The 18,653-nt window shown below is 42.9% G+C and overlaps 1 protein-coding gene across 1 annotated transcript in view; it reads right to left on the bottom strand.

The window, feature by feature from the left end:
* Window positions 1-18,383, bottom strand: part of LANCL3 (LanC like family member 3) — a 36,754-nt gene extending 18,371 nt beyond the window's left edge. Inside the window, exon 1 of the mRNA XM_084506401.1 lies at window positions 17,813-18,383. Coding sequence (XP_084362527.1) covers window positions 17,813-18,352 — 540 coding nt within the window. The 5' untranslated portion in view covers window positions 18,353-18,383. The remainder of the gene's footprint in view (window positions 1-17,812) is intronic.
* Between the last annotated feature and the right edge of the window lie 270 nt (window positions 18,384-18,653).

Below are 18,653 nucleotides of genomic sequence, written 5' to 3'. Positions count from 1 at the left end.
CTCAGCAGTGGGTCTTCCAGTTCATTGGAAGTCAATCCGTGCCTTCATCTGTTCCACAGGTACTCTGTGTAGTAGCAGAGCTGTCCTGGTGCTTGAGTTGGCTGCTGCATGTAACCTGTGCTGAGACACAAGAACACTGCCGGCGCTTCCAGCCCCAGAGCAGCAGGAGACAGGATTCATGAAGCAGCCTTTCCAAAAGATTACAGCTTTGTAACACGGATGAGAGAGCCTCCCCAGACACCGCAGTAACCTTGGCAGTGCCTCTTGTCTGCACTCAGAAACGATGCAAGTCCAGTTTAATCAGGTGCTCCCATTTGTTACAGGCAGACCTCTCATTGGAAAATAATTTGTTAGTGTTGGCACATGTCTGCATGTCAACATGAGATGGACAGAATGTCATCTCAACATACTCAGTAAAGGTTAATACTTTTCACTGGGAAGTTGACCTAAGCGTAGACCTCTGCACAACAGAAACCAAAGAAAGTTGACAGGCCATATTTTAAGATGTCCTGAAGGTCTCTAGAAAGAGCAGAAGGCTTCCATTCCTTCTTTCATTTCTCTGGAAAGGAGAGCACTCGGCATCTTGCAGGTAACTGGTCTAATAAAATGTAAACTGTTTACTTCTGAGGAATATAAATGTGCAAAGAGAAATGTTCATGCTAGGAACTCTTAAGATTATGCATTGGACCAGTGACAAGTACATGAAGACATAATTAATTTTGAAGGTGCCACTAAATCTAGACGTTAAATCAGGCACTGGAAAACATTTTGCAAGGGGAAAGAGGAAATGAGGACACTTCCAGCTCACCACCAAATTTTAAACTCTGATGAATTTAATGCAGAAATCTAGTTTTCTATGGGAAAATAGTAAGTTATGTGTAAAGTTCCTTCAAACTGGTATTTGGTTAAAAAAGACAAAGAGACAATGGCATTGTGTATCACTTCCTACACCTGGCTCTGCTGGGAAGGGCCAGCTGGGTGCTACATTGCAAAAGGTACCACAAAACTCAGACTTGCATAAGGTTGGCATAACTTTTTCTGGGAGAGAGGGGAAAGGGGTAAAGAGAGAGGCAGAGAGAGAGAAAAGAAAAAGAAAAGCTCTGCCGTCCACAGCCCGTGTTAACTAGCTGTTCCTGAAGAGGGTGCTCTACACACAAGTTCATTGCAGTATTGGCCCACGGTCAGAAGTTTGCATATAGCTTATTTAAATGGTTTAATGTTTTGCTACTGCATCCTTCAATAAAGTATCTTCGTGGCCAAGTTACTGTATAGAACATGTATGGTTCAGACCTAATTTCTGGTTATCATAAATACTATTTTCATGCTGCAGTTGTACACATCATTAAAGCTTCGCTAATTTCAAGAACAGTGATTTCACTGCTCATGTGAGATTGCTGAAAAGAGGAAAGAAAAAGAAAATATTACACTGGAGAAAAACTATGTAATGAAATAAGTAAAAGCTACAGGATGGGGACAGAAAGATTGATAGTTAGTTCCTTGACAATCTTTCTAAAAATGCTTATAGTTCAATTCATCATAGGCAATACGGTCATCTTAATCACCCAGGGTAATGGAAAAGAAAAAGAGGCTTTTCAGTCTCATATATATATATATTTATTTATTTTTCATTTTGCCAAAGTCATTTCACCTATTAGATCATTCATATTGCTTTTAATATCAAAGTCCTCATGGACCTGAATGGGTTTTGACTTGGAGGGCGTTGCTCTTGGCAAGAAATGCTGGAGGTTTTTCCAGTTCACCTATTATCTAACAGTCTGAAAAATGGAGTAATTTCATGACCCTGGGAATGGAGTCCAATAATTCAATTAGCAACCAGGTCAATACACTAGAGTTTCTATGCCATATAATTAATCTTCTAAACTATTGTTGTTCCATGTCATACCAATAAAACTACTGGGCAGGCTCTCAGTTTGTTGAGAATGATAATAATTTTGCCCGAGGCAGCCTTTAAAGACTGAGACTACAGGAATACGGCTTACTTGACAGAGTAAAACGCTGACCTTGCTGGCAGAAGGTGAATAGAGAATCCCAACAGATATAGCTGAGCAAACACACAACGCTTCAAGGATTTGATCCTACTCTCCTTTTCGGCAGTTTGGAGGGAAGTTACTAGGCAGATGCTTTCTTGTACACTGCTCTACACCAATGCAGAGTGCGTGGCTTATATGCAATAAAAAATAGTTATCTTTTCGACACTTTTTCTTCAATTCAAGGTTGTGTACAAGCTAAGCCTCTGTTGACTAAAGATACATGTACGAACAGCAGTTCTCACTGGAACTCCTGGAAAAGCTTTACTTTGTGTCAAATATACTCAAGGACATTGTTTCCTGTGACAGGCAGGACATTATACCTTCTCCCTTACTTAAATGAAAGAAGCTTTAATAACTTCTGCTTAGGCATGAGTCACCACCCCATTGCAGCTAGAATTCCAATATATAGTTTGCATTTTCTGCTGAGGCAGACAGAGCCTTACGCTCTTGCTGTAAAGCTACTGCAAATACTTTAAGGAACTAAAAACCTAGCAGTAAAATGAAAGATTGCAGCTTCTATACCCAGCATCAAAATGGATACTTATATTGGACATTACACCTATCTGATCTCATTCAATATGCAGTTCAACAGCAGGAATTTATTTGCCATTTGAACTATTATGTTAGGTCTTGGTTTGCAGATGCAGCTATGATTATAGTGCAAAGGTCAAATTTCCACTGTTTTCCAGGGGGAATTTTTTTCTGTAGGACTATAGGATTGGGTCTGGAGTATACCTGTCAAAAACATTTTATCACTTTTCAAATAATCAAATATAACAAGTAAGCAACTGCACATGCAGTTATTTATGAATATGAAGCATGCTGCTGGATATTAAAAATTACTCGTTCCTCCTTGTTTCTTTTTTGTCTTCCTCGGTGTTTTGTTTAGCTTTGTTTACATGGTTGCAACTCACAAAAAAATGCTGTGTACATTTGAAACACGGGAAGATGGAGACTTCATACTATAAATTATTATTCAGCCTAATGTTTTTTTCTCTTTGTGTTAAAGGCACTGAATTCCTCACCTTTCATCTTCATATAGTCCTCTTACCTTCCCCAGGGATCAACTCCTAATCCATTCCCAATTCAAATGTTTGGGCCCTCCTTCTATACAAGTGAACATACTTCATGCACAGGCTTAGTGAATGGAGTGGAGAACAGATAGGCCTCCTCAACTTCTCGTGGCAGAATTCCTCCCCCCCAGAAAAAAAAAAGTCATGCGAGAGGCTAGTAGCTCAGAGGACAGAGCTACTAAAGCAGAGCACTCCATTTCATACTCTTCTGCCCCAACCAAAACACCAATTATTTTGCTCCCGACTCACAACCAATAGTGCTCATTGCTAATGAATTCTGCTACAGAAGGTAGCATTTGGCAAACTACCCATAGAAGACTTTATGGCTTGTTACTGTGCTAAATTTACAGAGGTGATCTACAGAAGCACAAAAGAGCACAATAATATTATTTTTTTCATCTGTTTCAAATTAAGGTTCAAGAAAGAGAACACGGTTGCAGCCACAGTTAAAGGCTCCCAAGTGCAATGCTTTCAATTTTATTTTATTTTTCATTTACAACAAAGGAAAGCTTGGTTTTACATATTAAGATGCTACGTATGGATGCACGAAATGCCATAATAGTGGCTGCATAATACCTGCACAGTGGTAACAGTTTAATACCTTAGAGGCATCCTTGACCTAAAAACTCTTATAGTCACGGAAGAGTAGGTCTGAAGCTATATGTGACAGTTTCCATAGTGCTGTGAACTGCTTGGTTAAAATCTCTCCTAAGTGTACTGCATCACTGTAAAAAGCAAACAAAAACTGTTAAGAAGCATGAAATACTGAAATAGTTATGAAAAAGCTACTTTATCAGCCACTGCTCAGTTCTTTCTCCTGGTATTTTTCCACGTCTGTTCTCTCACTATCAAAAATACATGTATATATATCAAGCAGAAACATATTTTAGAGACAAATAAGAGATTCTTCTAAGAAGTGAAGCTCAAAAGGCTGTCGTTCATTTTCTGGACAGGATGTAATTAATGTGATAAAGAACACAAGAAGTTATTTTATCTTTCAGCATAAGAAAAAAAAAAACATTATAGCTTATGATAACCAGCAAATTAAAAGACTAAATATTTCTCTGTTCCCCTAAGATTCAAATAAGCTAGGGAATTTATTCCTGCCAAATTTAGCTGAGTCCACATGCACTGTGGATTTAACAAACTCACTGAACTGCTCTGTAACTAAGGGGGTAATTTTTTTAACAGATTTTTTTGGTTACCTGCAAGGAGTGCCCCACCCCTCCGACTGAATTAAATGACAGTTCTTTGGAATATTGTTTAAATAAACATTTTATCACATTTCATATAATCAAATCTTACGCTGTAAGAACATTTAGGCCTGATAGCTGTTACAGGGCTGCTTCAGGGAATCAACTCTCTGAACTCAACACAACAATGTTAAAAGAAAGGTAAATCCTTGTGCTTCAGAGCATAAAGCCAGTTCTGACAAAATGCAGGTTAGTAATGTTACAGGCAACATATTTCAAAATTGCCTTCCACAATGATTTGTTCATCTACTCTGAGCCACCTAGTACTGGTACAAGACATCAAACCAGATGGATCACTAGAAAAAAATCCTGAAGAGAAAAAAAAACGTTTGTGTACTCCCATGAAAATGTTGCCAGCTCCTCACTGCAAGCAAGAGGAAGCATTTGACTGCTTGGACAATGTCCATGTTGTGCTGTACGTAACACAGTTTGCAAACTGTTGCTCAAAGCTCTTCTGCAATTAGTGAGCCTCTGCCATGCAGGAACAGATTCTCTCTGCGCTTACTCTTTGGGTGACTGGGACACAGAATGACTTTGGAAGCTGGAGTTCAGGGCATTTCCCTCCAAGCACTGCCCTAAAGAATATCTGACTACTTTAGATAAGTAATTTCAATCAGAGCTGCAATAAGGGATACTTGCTCTAGCAATCAGCACGCTCAGCTTAGAGGTGTCAGCTTCGATTCGTGTACCATGTCAGAAAAAGAAGGGATGTGAATTTGAAGTTAGTGATGAAATCTCAAGGTCATTCTGTATAGGAAGGAAGAGACTACAGCATCCACTCAGACTGTGATTTCCTCCGAGTCCAATTTGGTCTTAAAACCTGTAAGGGTGACCAGAGATGAATGCATCCTGCCCTTGCTAGTGGGAAAAGGTAAGATGCTTAGTTTGCTTTTACCCCACACCAGGCCAGACCCTACCTGGGTTTCTGTGAGAAGAGCACCTCTTGCACATTGGGATACACTGCAATGAGGAGACAGGAGCTAGGTGGGATGTGTGCCCTAGCTGCTGTTCAGGGCAGCAGCCCAACAGCCTCCTTTGGAGGATGGAGAGGAGAGGATGTAGTTACAGCAGGTGAGACTGAATGCACAATGCCACTACTGTGTGAGGGCAACTGGAAGCTGGTGCTTTAACACCATGGAGAAAAGACAGCACTGTAAATCTGTACTAGAGCTGCACAGACTGTCAGTGATGCAGAGGCTGATAAATTCTGTCAGGGCTGAAGTGCCCCTCAGTGCAGCACTTGGGGTTTGTATGCCTATCAAAAGATGCCCAGGAGAGTTTAAGCACATAAACTGGGTGCCTTGCACGTTTAGGCACATCCAACCTTAGTCAGCAGCAGAGGAAAGTTCTGACTACAAAACTTTTGGGTCTTGGCATCCAGAGTGGGTTTTAGGCAATGGGAAGGCCCATAGAATCACAAGGAGCAAACCCATAATGCCTCTGTAGGGTGGTAAATCTGTGTGGGCAGTCCAAAATTACACTGGCCTTCCCGATGCCCTACTGTGTTCACCTCTGTTAGGACTGGTTATGACTTTTCACTTGTACTAGTTGTTCATTCCTATGCAGAATAAATGCAAAGCAACATGATGTTGATTTACACAAAAGTGCTACGCAGTTTCATCCAGATGTACAAACGGAGATGCGACAGCCGTGCAGACAGTATGCCAACACAACCACTTCAACTGAGTACACGAGTAACTCAAGCCCTGTCATGTTCAGCTTACTTCAATCTCAGCTTCTTCCTAGCAGAGAGGATAAGTATTACAGATAATTCTCCCCAGATACATGTACTTGTACTGCTAAAAATAAACCTTCTTTTAGCTCATTTTTTAAATCTCTTGAACTGTTTTCATACCTTCCTTCTTCCTGCATACAGTATTTGGCACTTCTGTCAGTTTAGGAGCCAAAGCAATTCTTATCCGGTAAGCTGCCTCTTCTGGATCATTAATGAAGATAATACATAAGGCTGGTTCCTACATCAGCCTTTTATTAGCATTTATGATTAGCTTTGCTTGTGGTCTTTCAGCCAACTCTAAATTTTCAATGTCCCCATCCAAGTCAGCATATATTAAGTTTTCAAGGATGATTATATTTGACACTGTATCAAAACCTTTATTCAAATGCAAACAGGGTATTGGCTACTGCTCTTTCATCAGCCACTAATTTTATAATTCTGTTATTTACAACAAGAGATCTTGTTTGTCTCACAAGACCTCTTTATTCTTCTGAGTCATGCTGCTTTACACGCATAGTCCAGTTATGTAGATATTTATGAGGCATGCGACATCTAGAAGTATGTCTAAATATTTGCTGTTGAGGAAAAACACTGCTACCTGCAAAATTAGTTAAATGAGTTAAATCACACAATAGGATAATTCACTGGCTAATTGAAGCATAAATGGATCGCTTCAAAGCAGCATCAGCAGTGCTTTCAAGCAAAGGTAATTCTAGAGAACTCCACGCTGGCCTCACGCCACTTTTACTTTCTGTGATGATCTGCAATTTGTGCCATGCCAGTAAGCCGCTGAGTAGAAGTATCAGCTGAAACTACAAGAAGAATGCTGACAATGTAATGGAGGAAAACCAGATGAAGGTGATCAAGTCCTCTGAGTCATCTGAATTTTGCCCTGCTCTCAGACCATAGGAGCTGACTGAGGTAGTAAAAGTCCTGGTGATCTCCGTGCTGGCTCCCAGATTTTCCCAGGCACATTGACAAGACAGTTCTGAAATAAAAGACAGTAGCCTAAGAGCTTCCAGTGGCATTGCCTGGCAATATGCCCACAAATCCAAATGCAATTCTGGCCATACATCAGATACAGCCAATTGCTTCTAATTCAATACTGCTACGCTTGAAGGGCAGAGTGAGGGTCATGGGATTACTCTGAGGAAGTGTGGAATACCATGCTCTTCAAAAACATAACTAAGCTGGGAAGTAACGAGACCACCATCTGCATTTTTCTCCTTGTTAAAAGGTTGCCATTTGATGCTGTAATAAAATTAGGAAATGCTACGAATTTTCCCTTTGTGCAACTTCTTCTCCGTTGTGACTGCACGTACTGCACACTCTGGGAGTACAACTCTGCTGTGCCGCAAGACATGGATGTGGTTCAAACTTCACCAGGAAAAGAGTATGAGGATCAGCAGCCGTAAGGCAAACCATCCCACCGCCAACAAAAATTAACAAGCACTCCCTGCACTTAGCTGTTACCTTGCATTTGAAGATCTCAAAGCGCTGTGTAGTTAACTAATGGCAATCACTATTAACTCATGCCACAGGCTACATTGTGTGATCGCTGCCCTGGGAGCACTCAGTGCCACACTTCTCTGCCACCAGATTCGCCGTTTTACATGATTATTCTCTGCAGCTCTATAGAGTAACTGTGTGACATAAGAGAGGACGGCCTGGGCAGCTATTTCTGCTCAATTACCTGGAAGAACTGATAATAATTTTGTCAACCTTAATATTTAGCTGCTGGCAGAAGAGTTTGTCTTTCCTGGATACAGCTGAGATTGACAAGGAGGGACGCAACTGGTATTAAAGGCTGCATGGCAGCTTGTGGTGCTGAATGGCTCTTTTTGACCTTTTTGGACTTCACGCAGGATCTTCCCTGCTGACAGCTGCAGGGGATTGGACATGACTGAAGAAACTGCAAGGCTTTGCCCATCGAAGTCCATAGAGGAAGTCAGAGTAGGTGCAATAGTGATGAGAACCTGGCAGTGGGGAAAGAGGCAGGAATGACTGCAATTTGTACTTAAAATTGAATTTTTCTGCCCCTCAACAGGTGCTTTCCACATACTAGCTCAGGGATTATTTAGCCTAGAGAAGAGAAGGCTCAAAGGAGATCTTATCAATGGGTGTAAACACCTGACGGGAGGCAGTAGGGAAGGCAGAGCCAGGCTCTTCCCAGTGGTACCCAGTGGCAGAAAATTCTGCCAAAATACAAGAGAGAGCTTTTCTGCTGTGAGGGTGGTCAAACACAGGAACAGGTTGCCCAGAAACACTGTGGAGTCTCCCATCTCTGGAGATCTTCAAAATCCAGCTGGACATGGCCCTAAGCAACCTGCTCTGAGGATGGGGTTGGACCAGAACATCTTCAGAGGCACCTTCCAGTCCTGGCCATGCTGTGACTCTACGCCTCTGAGCCAAATCCAAATATAAGTGAATACATGTCATTACACTGCTCAGCCACTTGTGGGGATTTTACCCCTCCAAAGATTTTCAGATTCAACTCTGAATTTGAACCATCTTACCTGTGTTGGTTTTTGTTAACATTTACCTCACAATATTGTTTACCAAAATAAGCTAACAGTTCTGTAGTTCTTAGAGAACAAAATCAAAATATGAATGCATTCCTACTATGACTCCATCTACATTTTGTCTTCTGGATTTGTAGAAGTACATAAGCATTATTCCCAGACATTTTTGCTGGCATTATCAAAAACGTATATGTATGCAAACAGCAGCCTGGCATAAGCACGCTCATGATTGATTCAGCTCTGCAAGACCAAGAACAAACAAATCAATATTTACTTAAAGGGTCTGAAGAAGTTTGTTTTGTTGTTCTAGTACAAAGAATTTTCACCTAGTACATATTTGACTATCTTATTTCTGATCACATTTAAACAGGTACGTGTGAAATGTGTATCTTGGGGGCCATTGCTATTATAAATGCAATTTTGACTAATCTATCTCTGGTTTAGCCTGAGAAAACTGAAACAACAAAGTGTAAAGTTAGCCTTTTCACAGCTGGCAAATAGAAATACCAAGAGATCCAAAGTCAGCTTTCCAAAGAAAGGAAGAACCTAGAGAAAGTGGCAAGCTTAAAATACTATGAACATCTGCAGCAAGGGTGATGCTTCCAACCCGACTACAGTATTATTTTACTACAAGACAATCTCTGCTTTTGTTAGAACACATTTCTGGTGAGCCAAAACACCTTTGGTGATGCTGGATGAAGCTATAAGAAACTTTTATCCAAATAAAAGGATAGATTTCCATCGACTCATGCTGCTGGTGAATCCAAGAATATACAAAACAGTCCTCACCAAAGACAAAAGATGCAAGATGATATGGCACTTTGTATCTACATTAGCAACAAAAGCAAATCACGAGAGCAGAGTAAGTTTAAACTCCAGACACTTCTTCATATTTCATTTATTCCTTGATTTCTAATGTGGACTAAATAATGACTTAATATGGGTCTCTGATATATACTGTCAAAACTATACTTCCAGAAGGAAACCCCATCACTGCCTGATGTCCCCTGAATAGGTGATGGTACTTCTAGTATTACAGCATTGAGTAACATATTTTCATTTTTGTTCATAGAACAAAGGAAAAGAGATTATCTATTTGATATTAATGAAACGACCCCCCTGTAGTTGAAGAAACTTCTCACTTTGCTTATTACAGCACAACTTCTGTGTCTTGGTGATTGCCTGACTTTACTTGACCTCCTACCTGCTTCGCTTATTCAGTGGTCCTACTGAATACCCATCCACGTAGCAGCAACCTATTAAAAGTCTGCTGGATTATAGCAGGTCATGAGATGGATGTGAGTCAGTGTCATGCTGGTGCAAGATGCAAACACCTTACTGAGCTGTATAAATAGAAGCACGACCTGGAAGAAACACAAAGTTAAATCTCTGCTCGGTTAGAAAGAGCTGTGCCAGAACTACATGTCCAGCTTCTGGCACTCTTCAGGAAAGGCTGGAGGGAGTCTGGCAGAGCACATGGGAATGACTAGAGGTGTAGAAAACATGATGATGCACGTGGGAAGATTAGGAGGAACAGGATGGTTTGTTTAGAGAAGAAAAGATTAAGGGCAGAAATTGAAGCACTCTTGAAATATATGAAGGGCTGCTGTAAAGAGGAGCAGAATAAACTTTCCTTAGTATTTCTCAATGGAGAGGACAAGGAATATCAGGCTTGAATTACAGCAAGACTCAGATTAAGCTTTAGGCTAGACTTTCCAATAAGCAAGGTAACAAAATAGTGCCTCTGACAGCCAGGGCAGACTGCAGAACCTCCACCACTATCAGGTATTTGGAACAGGTTGGAGAGAGGCTGTCAGAAATGACACAGGCATAGGTAAACCTGCCTGGGGGCCAGGCGACAGCCTAAGCCACCCCTCAAGGTCCCCACCAGTTCTTTGGTTCTGTGTTATCACTGTCAGGACTGAGCAGACAAATTATGCAAAATTGCCATACAGAATCTGCAATACCCACCACATTCCAGTAAGTTATGCACTGACTCATCAGTGGAGAGCTGCTTAAAAGACTGTCTTACGCTGCTGCTAGCCCCAGGCACACACGTCAGGAAGAGCAGCTTCCACTTCCCTGACACTGAAATCTGAATTGGATGAGTACGCTCCCAACTCACCATCCCCAATTACATTACTAACAATTTATTATTCTACATGAAATAAAAAATAAATAAAAATGCACCAATGAGAGGACAGAAGTATTCTGTGAAGAAAAGAATTAGCCACACAAAATAACCAAATGCCTTGGACAACTGGGTGTCTCTATCTGGCATAATTCTTTTTTCCTGGGTCATTCAATGCTGATATCCATTCCATCTCACTCGTGCTACACCGGTCTTCTACAAGAGATATTAAGCCTTTAAAATGAAGAATTCAGGAATGCCAAACTGTGGCAAAAATAGATTTATGTTTCTGCTCTCACACATCAAAATACACCGATCTGAGAAACATGAAATGACTCAGCAACAGCTTGGACTGCTATTAAGATACTTCTGATCATGTTTGCCTGGAACAAAATACCTATTTCAATTATTTTGCCTTCCTACTCCTTGAAAAAAATTAAGCAGCTCACTATCACTTGAAAATAATCCTACAACGTAGATAAGGAATAATTGGTTTTGACTGTATTTAGCTGAGCTCTGCCATAACGGAGTGGACAGAAGGTTACACAACATCACACAGTGCTTAATCTCATTCTTGTCAATAGTCAAAGAACTGCATGACAGACACAAGATAGAGGCATCTTGACATAATGCCTGAGCAAAAATGGTGACCTGACTGCATATATTGAATTTTGATTAAAAAGAAAAGGGGGGGGGGGAGGGGATATTGAAGTTAGCTGACAAGACCCCAGTTTTTAACGAATACCGTACGCAATGCTGTGCTAGGATGCTCCTGCAGCAGCAGAGCAGGCCCATGGGACTCAGATGTTTTAATTGCCTCCAGCTCCTTTATACATAGAGCTCCTCTGCTGCCTGGAGGCAAGGCTGAGGGTAGTGGCTTACTGGCTGAGCATCCACAACCACAGGACACCTGCTCTGCAATCTTTACATAGGCTGTCAATAGGGTGCTGGGTCCATTTTAAGACTGTCCAGCTGAATTAACGGAGAGAAATTAATTAACAGAAAGAAGAGGGTCTATCGACTTAGTGGAGGAAGGAGAGAAAGGGATGGCTTCTATACCTGAGCCCAGCTAGTTGTGGTGCACAGCTGTACTGTGATTTATACACACACCTAATATTTTAACAACGTGTATTAAATGACTATCAAGAAATGCAAGGCTTAATTTTATCCCTTAATCTCAGTGCTGTAAAGTGCACAGGATGATACTTCTTCATTGGTGTTGTTAGCCTCGAGCTCCTTTCTTCTCTCACTAGAAGCTCAGTCTTTCATTTTTCTATGTCTTTAGTCTTGTAAATAAGGTTTCCTAACAGAATTACTCTTCAGGTTACACAGTAATTTATGATACTATGTGCATGTAGTAAGAGAATTTAAGTGTTAGAAACAAATAGAGGAACATCCACGAACATGTCCGTATTTGCTTCCAGGCATCAGGTAGTTATCTCAGTTATTCGTTACAGAAAGAAATTATGGTATAAGACATAATGTTGTGTTCTGAATTTGCAAGTGCTGAATTAGATGACAGCTATTTCTGTAAGTGTGTGTGCTTATGCAAAGAGAATGAAGTAACAGAAGAGTGACAAGCAAAAACCACGCAGACAAAAAAAGTATGTTTCCTCAACCTAATGCAGTGATTAGTCATTGATCCCCTCCATAATCCATTTTCTCCCTGTCCATACTCTTCCGTTGTATGCTTGTCTTCTAAATTGAGTACGTTATCCATCAAAACCACAACAGTTTACCAGATAAACTGGTTTTGTTTGTTTGTTTGTTTGTTTTTGTTTTGTTTTACTTTCAGATTTAAATCTCCCCTGCTCCAGGGCCCAAGCTATTTCTTGTTTTTTTTATACCCCATTCATCTTTGAGTTCTACTCCTCTTCAGACTTCCGTTTTTACATTTTGCTAGTATTTTATCTCCTTTGCTTTTTAATATTTTTAATTGACTCTTTTTTCTCCTCTCCATTCAGTTTCTGTGAAATGTCGTTTTTTCCCATGCCTCTACTGTTTCTCTGCCTTTCCATACTCCCCCCCTCACACGTTACCCACACACACTCCTTCTGCTGTGTCATTCAGTGCTGCCTGATACCTCACCCTTGCAATTAACTGTGTCTCCTGGTCTTTTGTCAGAAGAAAGCCAAAAAATCACTATTAGCCTCTGTCACGGAGAAAAACGTAAATGTCAAATATAGCTCTCTGTGGAAACACAATTATAATAGCATATATGACATAGACAATAAAATACAACATAAAAAAAATTTGAAAAATATCACGCAACGAGCACGAGAAACTTCTTGCAGACTGCTAGCAAACTGTCCATAACACACACTTTGAAGATCACCAGCTTCCACCCCAAGCCCTGTGCCTCTGCTGGCCCTGGTTTGCTGATTGAAATCCCTAGGTGGCTCTGGGTGCTTTGGGAGATTCAGCCACTGCATGCACTCAGCAGAATGGACACAGCACCTTTTCTAGAAAAACGCCCTCATTCTGATTGCTTTATTTCACTCCTCAGACCCCATTACTCACGCTAGGAGCACATCAGAGGCAGCTCTGCAGAGGGCAAAGACACCGTGCACTCAATACCTCCGCTTCCTGCAGGCCAAGGAGAGGTGCTGACAGACTCCAAGGGGTGACCTGAAAGCACTCCATGGCGATGATGAGCATGATGACTGAACTGTCAAGGCTTAGAAGTTAACTTTGAAATTTAAACTTTGTTAACTTTGAAATTTAAAGGAGTTTGAAGAAAGATGGCAAAGTAAGGATCTATTTTGGATATAAGAAACTCCTCTGGATATGTGTTTTTTTTTTTTATTAAACACAAATATTGTAATGTCAGTATTACAGCTTGGGTTGCTATTTCAGCAAAAAAGATGATGCTACACTGGGAAGCAATTTTCCAACAGCACAAAAAAGTGCAGAGATATCTGACACTGCCTTTGTATAAAATTATTTTTAGCAGACAATGGGAGATTACTTCCACTCTTTAGCCATAAGCTTTTGAAATCCGTATTTCTGCAACAGAACATAAAATGTATGTGCACTGTCAAACCTGCATCAATCAAATCTCCTGTCCTGGCAGGATCCCCACCAAAACCTCTTTACTACAGCACTATTTACTGGCAGTTAAACAACGTGCTTGAAATTCAACATTTTAAAACCTAAATTTCCTGCTTTACCTCTACAATTCGATATTCGTCTCCCACCATGTTGAGCTGATTTCTGGTGGCCATTATCGAGGTGCCCCGACCTCTGGATTTGAAGGTTGCTTAAAATAAAGATTTGTGTTGCCTTGCTGAAGAGAAACAGAGTGGTTCTGAAATGTAGACCCAAACCATTTCAGAATGCTTTCTAAACAAATCCAGGCTTAAATAATTCCTTTTGTTTCACTTTTTACTTTAGAAAACTCCCATTTTCAACTGACGGTTGAAATTCATCAATTTAAGCAAATTAATGCAAAATCCGTCCAGTGAGGCTTGGGAAAGCATGGACAGAAAAATGTACATTTTAAGAAGCTGGCTAGGATCAAAAGCTTTTTTTAAAAAAATCTTTACTGGTATCTCATTTAAATCCTCTGTGGCAAAATCTGACATCCTGGCTGTGTAGTGGCCTGTGTAAAATGAAATAATGAAATCAGTAGAGCTCCAGCTAGCATCACAGTGTTTAACATTACAAACACCACATTTCAGATAAACAGGCAAATTCTTCCATAGATGACTTTAATGGGTATAGAAAGGGAATAAAATCTCACCTCAAAGGACAACCCTTCCATTTCAGGCATGGGTCGGATAAAAAGCCCAACATAGGTACCTTGAACTCGGGGGTGCACCTCTTCAGTGGGTATTTTGCAGATCCCCCCTTTGTAAGACCAATCCATCGAGTGTCTTTCATAAACAACATGTTCAGCATGAATAATCTTACATTGCACTTTAAAAAGTCCTAAAGGAACATGTTCTAGGCAGGATTCAGGAAGCTCCTTCCTCTCATAATTCCTCTTTTTCTAATAGAGAAGTAACATACAATAGCGTTGAAACGCTAGGTAGAAGGAAGACGCTGAGGAACAAGTAATGGCATCCAGAGACATCTGAGGATATGAATGAAAAATATGAGGATATGAATGAAAAATAATTTTCATTCTCCCCCAGAAATACACTTGCTGGACCTGTCAGTTCCCAGGCACTGCATGTCATAGCATCTCATTTGTCTGAAAAAGAACCTGAGGCACCTCTCTGCTACAGAGATAGAAAGGTTACCCACACGTGGTGGGTAAACTCTTATGATGCTCACGATGTCTTTCAAAACTGCTGCTCCTGCTTCTCGACTGAAACCACACCATCAGGCGGTGATGCAGTTTTGCCTCCGCAGTGGTACGTAGTGCTGTTGGTCACTGCCTTTGTTGCTGCAACACAGTTAGTGAACGTCAGTCAGGCCCATCGGTCCAGCCAGTTACTGAAAGAAACCCTGAGCTGCGCTAAAAGGCCGTAACATCCTAGCAGATGGTGATGCAAGAAGCTGCTTGAACTTCTGTACCTTCTCCTCCGTCATCTGACAGTGACATTGCCGGAGGCACTGCAACTGCTGAGGCACACCATGCTCCATCGGCCATGAAATGGGACAGAAACATCGCTGAGAAACCATGAGGAGAGGATAAAATACTGTCTGAACAGGGGGGCAAGACCACCATTTTAATGGTCTCTTACTGCTGTTTGCACGAGCAAACAGAGACCGAGTGAGCTGAATTGAAAGAAGAACTGATGGATTTCCCAAAGAATACATAATGAAACAGCACTAGAAACATCAGAAAAAGAGGCACCTGGCGAAGACAGAGCAGAAACAAAACTTCCCCTTAACAGTGAAAACACAGGGGCTAAGGACTGCTCAAGTACATGCACCTTATCTATGCCTAGCTTGTACAAATGATACGTTGCTTCTGCAGGAACAACATTTCACCTCTCTCTCTCTGCAAAGTACTGATTACAACATAATAGAGATTAAAGAAAGGATGAAAACAACCATCCTTCCTAACACACGGTGTCTTCTGCATCAAGAAGGTCAGTTCCTCTTAATTCTTGCCTGAGTAATCCTTACTCATGCAAAATCTCACAATTAATTCATTGGGGAAAAATGCTGTATTAGCCTAGAAGTCTGAAAACCAGCAGAATGCAAATGCCTTCTTCACAGGAGGGCAATGTTATTCAACTGACAGCTCCTTTCAGGACAGTCGGTCAACTTTCTTAAGAATATGTGAAGCCTTAAAACACTGAAACAGTTTAGCAAGGACCAAAACATCACAGCACAGCAGCTGAGCTAAATTAGTATTGACTGAAATAAAGCAGTCCCCTTCCTGCCCTGCCCGGAAAAGATAAAAACCAAACCCACAACAGTAATTGTAAAATTTGCTCAAAAAGCCTTTCTTCAAGGGCAATCGATTTCTCATATGTAGGTTACAATTTGACTTATTCAGAGGAATAAATACCCATATGGGCAGCAATGGCCAAATTTCAATGTGAATGGATTTCACTTTGTGTTAGAAATATTTGCGCAGCAGCATCAGAAGAAGAACGTGGGCCACAAGAAAACATGCTGCAATGAGCCATGTGAGACTGTGCACAATCAAATTACAGGAGGTAGCATTTTCCAGCAGTTAGAATCACAAGGCGTCGCTTCTATTCTGGGATGTACCTGGCCTTCTGTTTGACCTTGGATAAAAAAAAAAAAAAAAAAAAAAAAAAAGCATGCACTCTCTCTGGGCATCCCTCTCCTCATTTGTTAAAAGATGCAGGATCCGGTTTGGCAATGCACTAATTAAAATAACCCTGTATTAGGAAGGGCATTTTTATCAGCGCACCCAAATTTTGCTAAAGCACGGGTACACGGGCTACTGATCATTATCATCTTGCTCACTTAAGGAGCACAGTATTTTATTTAAAAGTAAAAAATGAAACTTTTATTAATACTTAACAGTTTAAAACATTTTGATTTATTTCTTTCACTGAACATTTAAAATTACAGTGTGGTGACAGAATAAATAATACTACGGAAGGATGTTTAAGTAACTGATTAAAACATCCGCAAGGGGACACAGACTACGTCTTACTGCAACCATGGCAAAATAGAGCCCCTACGGTTGTCCTTAACTCACCTGCCAGAGGGATTCCACCATATGTGCACACCTCTGGGGAAATTTAACTCTTTCCAGCTGCAAAGTATAATTTTTCAGCAAGCAAGCAAAGAGGGAGAGCTTTTCCGCTTCTTTGCTTTACCCGCTAGAAGGCTTCAGGAGGTTGCACCTGCTCTCCCAAGTGCAAGGACTGTTCAGCGATTGCTCTCAAGGGTGCAAAACAAAGAAAAGGGGGAAATAAATGAAGCAGTGGGGTCCAGGGTGCGACCGCATAGAGCTGGTATGTCACAGTAACACCAGATATATAGGATATAGGTACCGGGACATGGTCCCCCAGTGCAAGCTGAGCTACAAAGGTGGCTTATAGCTCTGTGAGAAGCCATCATCCCCTTAGACCAGTCCTGCCACACCTACAAAACTTTCATCGAAAATGGTGTTGGAATGAAAAGTTTGGATATGTTGATGGATAACACAACCATTTCTACGTTTACGGTTCTTCAGACAGAATCTGCTTGGCATGCTACGTTAATTGCTCAGTACCGTAATGATTTCTGTTCAAGGTAACCAAAAAATTCGACCAACTGAGCTTTCTTCATGCCTCCTCGGTCCTCCATTGAATGGATTTCCTCGGGCTCAGGCTGCGATGACCGGCACTGGATGGGGCAGGCGCTGCTTCTCCTGGCAGCATGTATTTACTCCTAGCAGCGGCTCGCTCTCCCGGGAGGAAGCAGAGCCAGCAGCACACGAACTCGCCAACCGGGGACTGACAGAGGGAGCACAGACCGGACCTAACGCGGGGCGAGGGACCCAAACCTGACGAATACCGCGCAGACACCGCGCTAACCACCTCCCCGGCAGCCTCCAGCCCCGCCGCTCTCAATGACGACCCCAGCCCCAGTGCTGTGAACCCCAGTGCTCGCTCCCCGGGCCCTTACCTCCATGCCCAGCCGCTGCTTCAGCACCAGGGCGGCGCACAGGTACCCGGCGCGGCCGACGAAGAGCTCGTCGGAGCCGCACTCGAGGAAGGAGAGCGGGGCGCACACCTCGCTCAGCTCCCGAAACTTGCCCAGCGGCCGGGCGAAGTCGGGCAGCCCCAGGGCTCGGTAGACCAGCGCGGCCACCGCGTAGACACCGGCGCCGCCCAGCAAGAAGGCGGCGCGGGTATCGGCCTCGCCGCCGCCCCGCTCCTGGGCGCGCAGGCAGGCGTCCACCAGGCGGCGAGCCGCCCGCAGGTAGGCGTCCCGCGACGGGGCGAAGAGCGGGCACTGCGCGACGTGGTACAGCATGTAGGCCACGCCGGCCACCCCGCCGTACAGCCCGCCCTGGCAGCTCCCGAGGGGGGGCAGCTCCCGAAGGATGCGCTCGATGGTGGCGGTCACCAGCGGCACGGCCGCCTCCGCATCCGGCCCCGCCGCCCCCGCCGCCGCCCCCTGGTAGTCATCGAAGCGGTTGGCGAAGCAGCGCTGGCTCGCCATGCCCCGGCTCTGCACAGCGGGCGGGGAGGCGGCGGGCGGGGAGGCGGTGGCGCGGCAGGGAGGAGCGAGGGAGGCGGCGAGGGGCCGCCGGGGCGGGCGGGACGCGGCCGCCGTCAGGGGCGCTGGGGAGGCATCGCCCGCGGGGCCCCTGCCCGCGGTCCTTCGGGGGGCAACCCCCTGGGATGAGGGGACTGGGCGCTGGGTGGATTGCTGGTTAACACAAGCAAGCGAACAAAGCCACCACCAGCAAAGGAAAAGCTCGAGGCGGGCGCTCAGGGCCACTCCTGTGTGAGGCGAATAC

The sequence above is a fragment of the Aythya ferina genome, assembly GCF_964211825.1.
Source record: "Aythya ferina genome assembly, chromosome: 1".
Lineage (NCBI taxonomy): Eukaryota > Metazoa > Chordata > Aves > Anseriformes > Anatidae > Aythya > Aythya ferina.
This window is presented reverse-complemented; position numbering and strand designations above follow the sequence as displayed.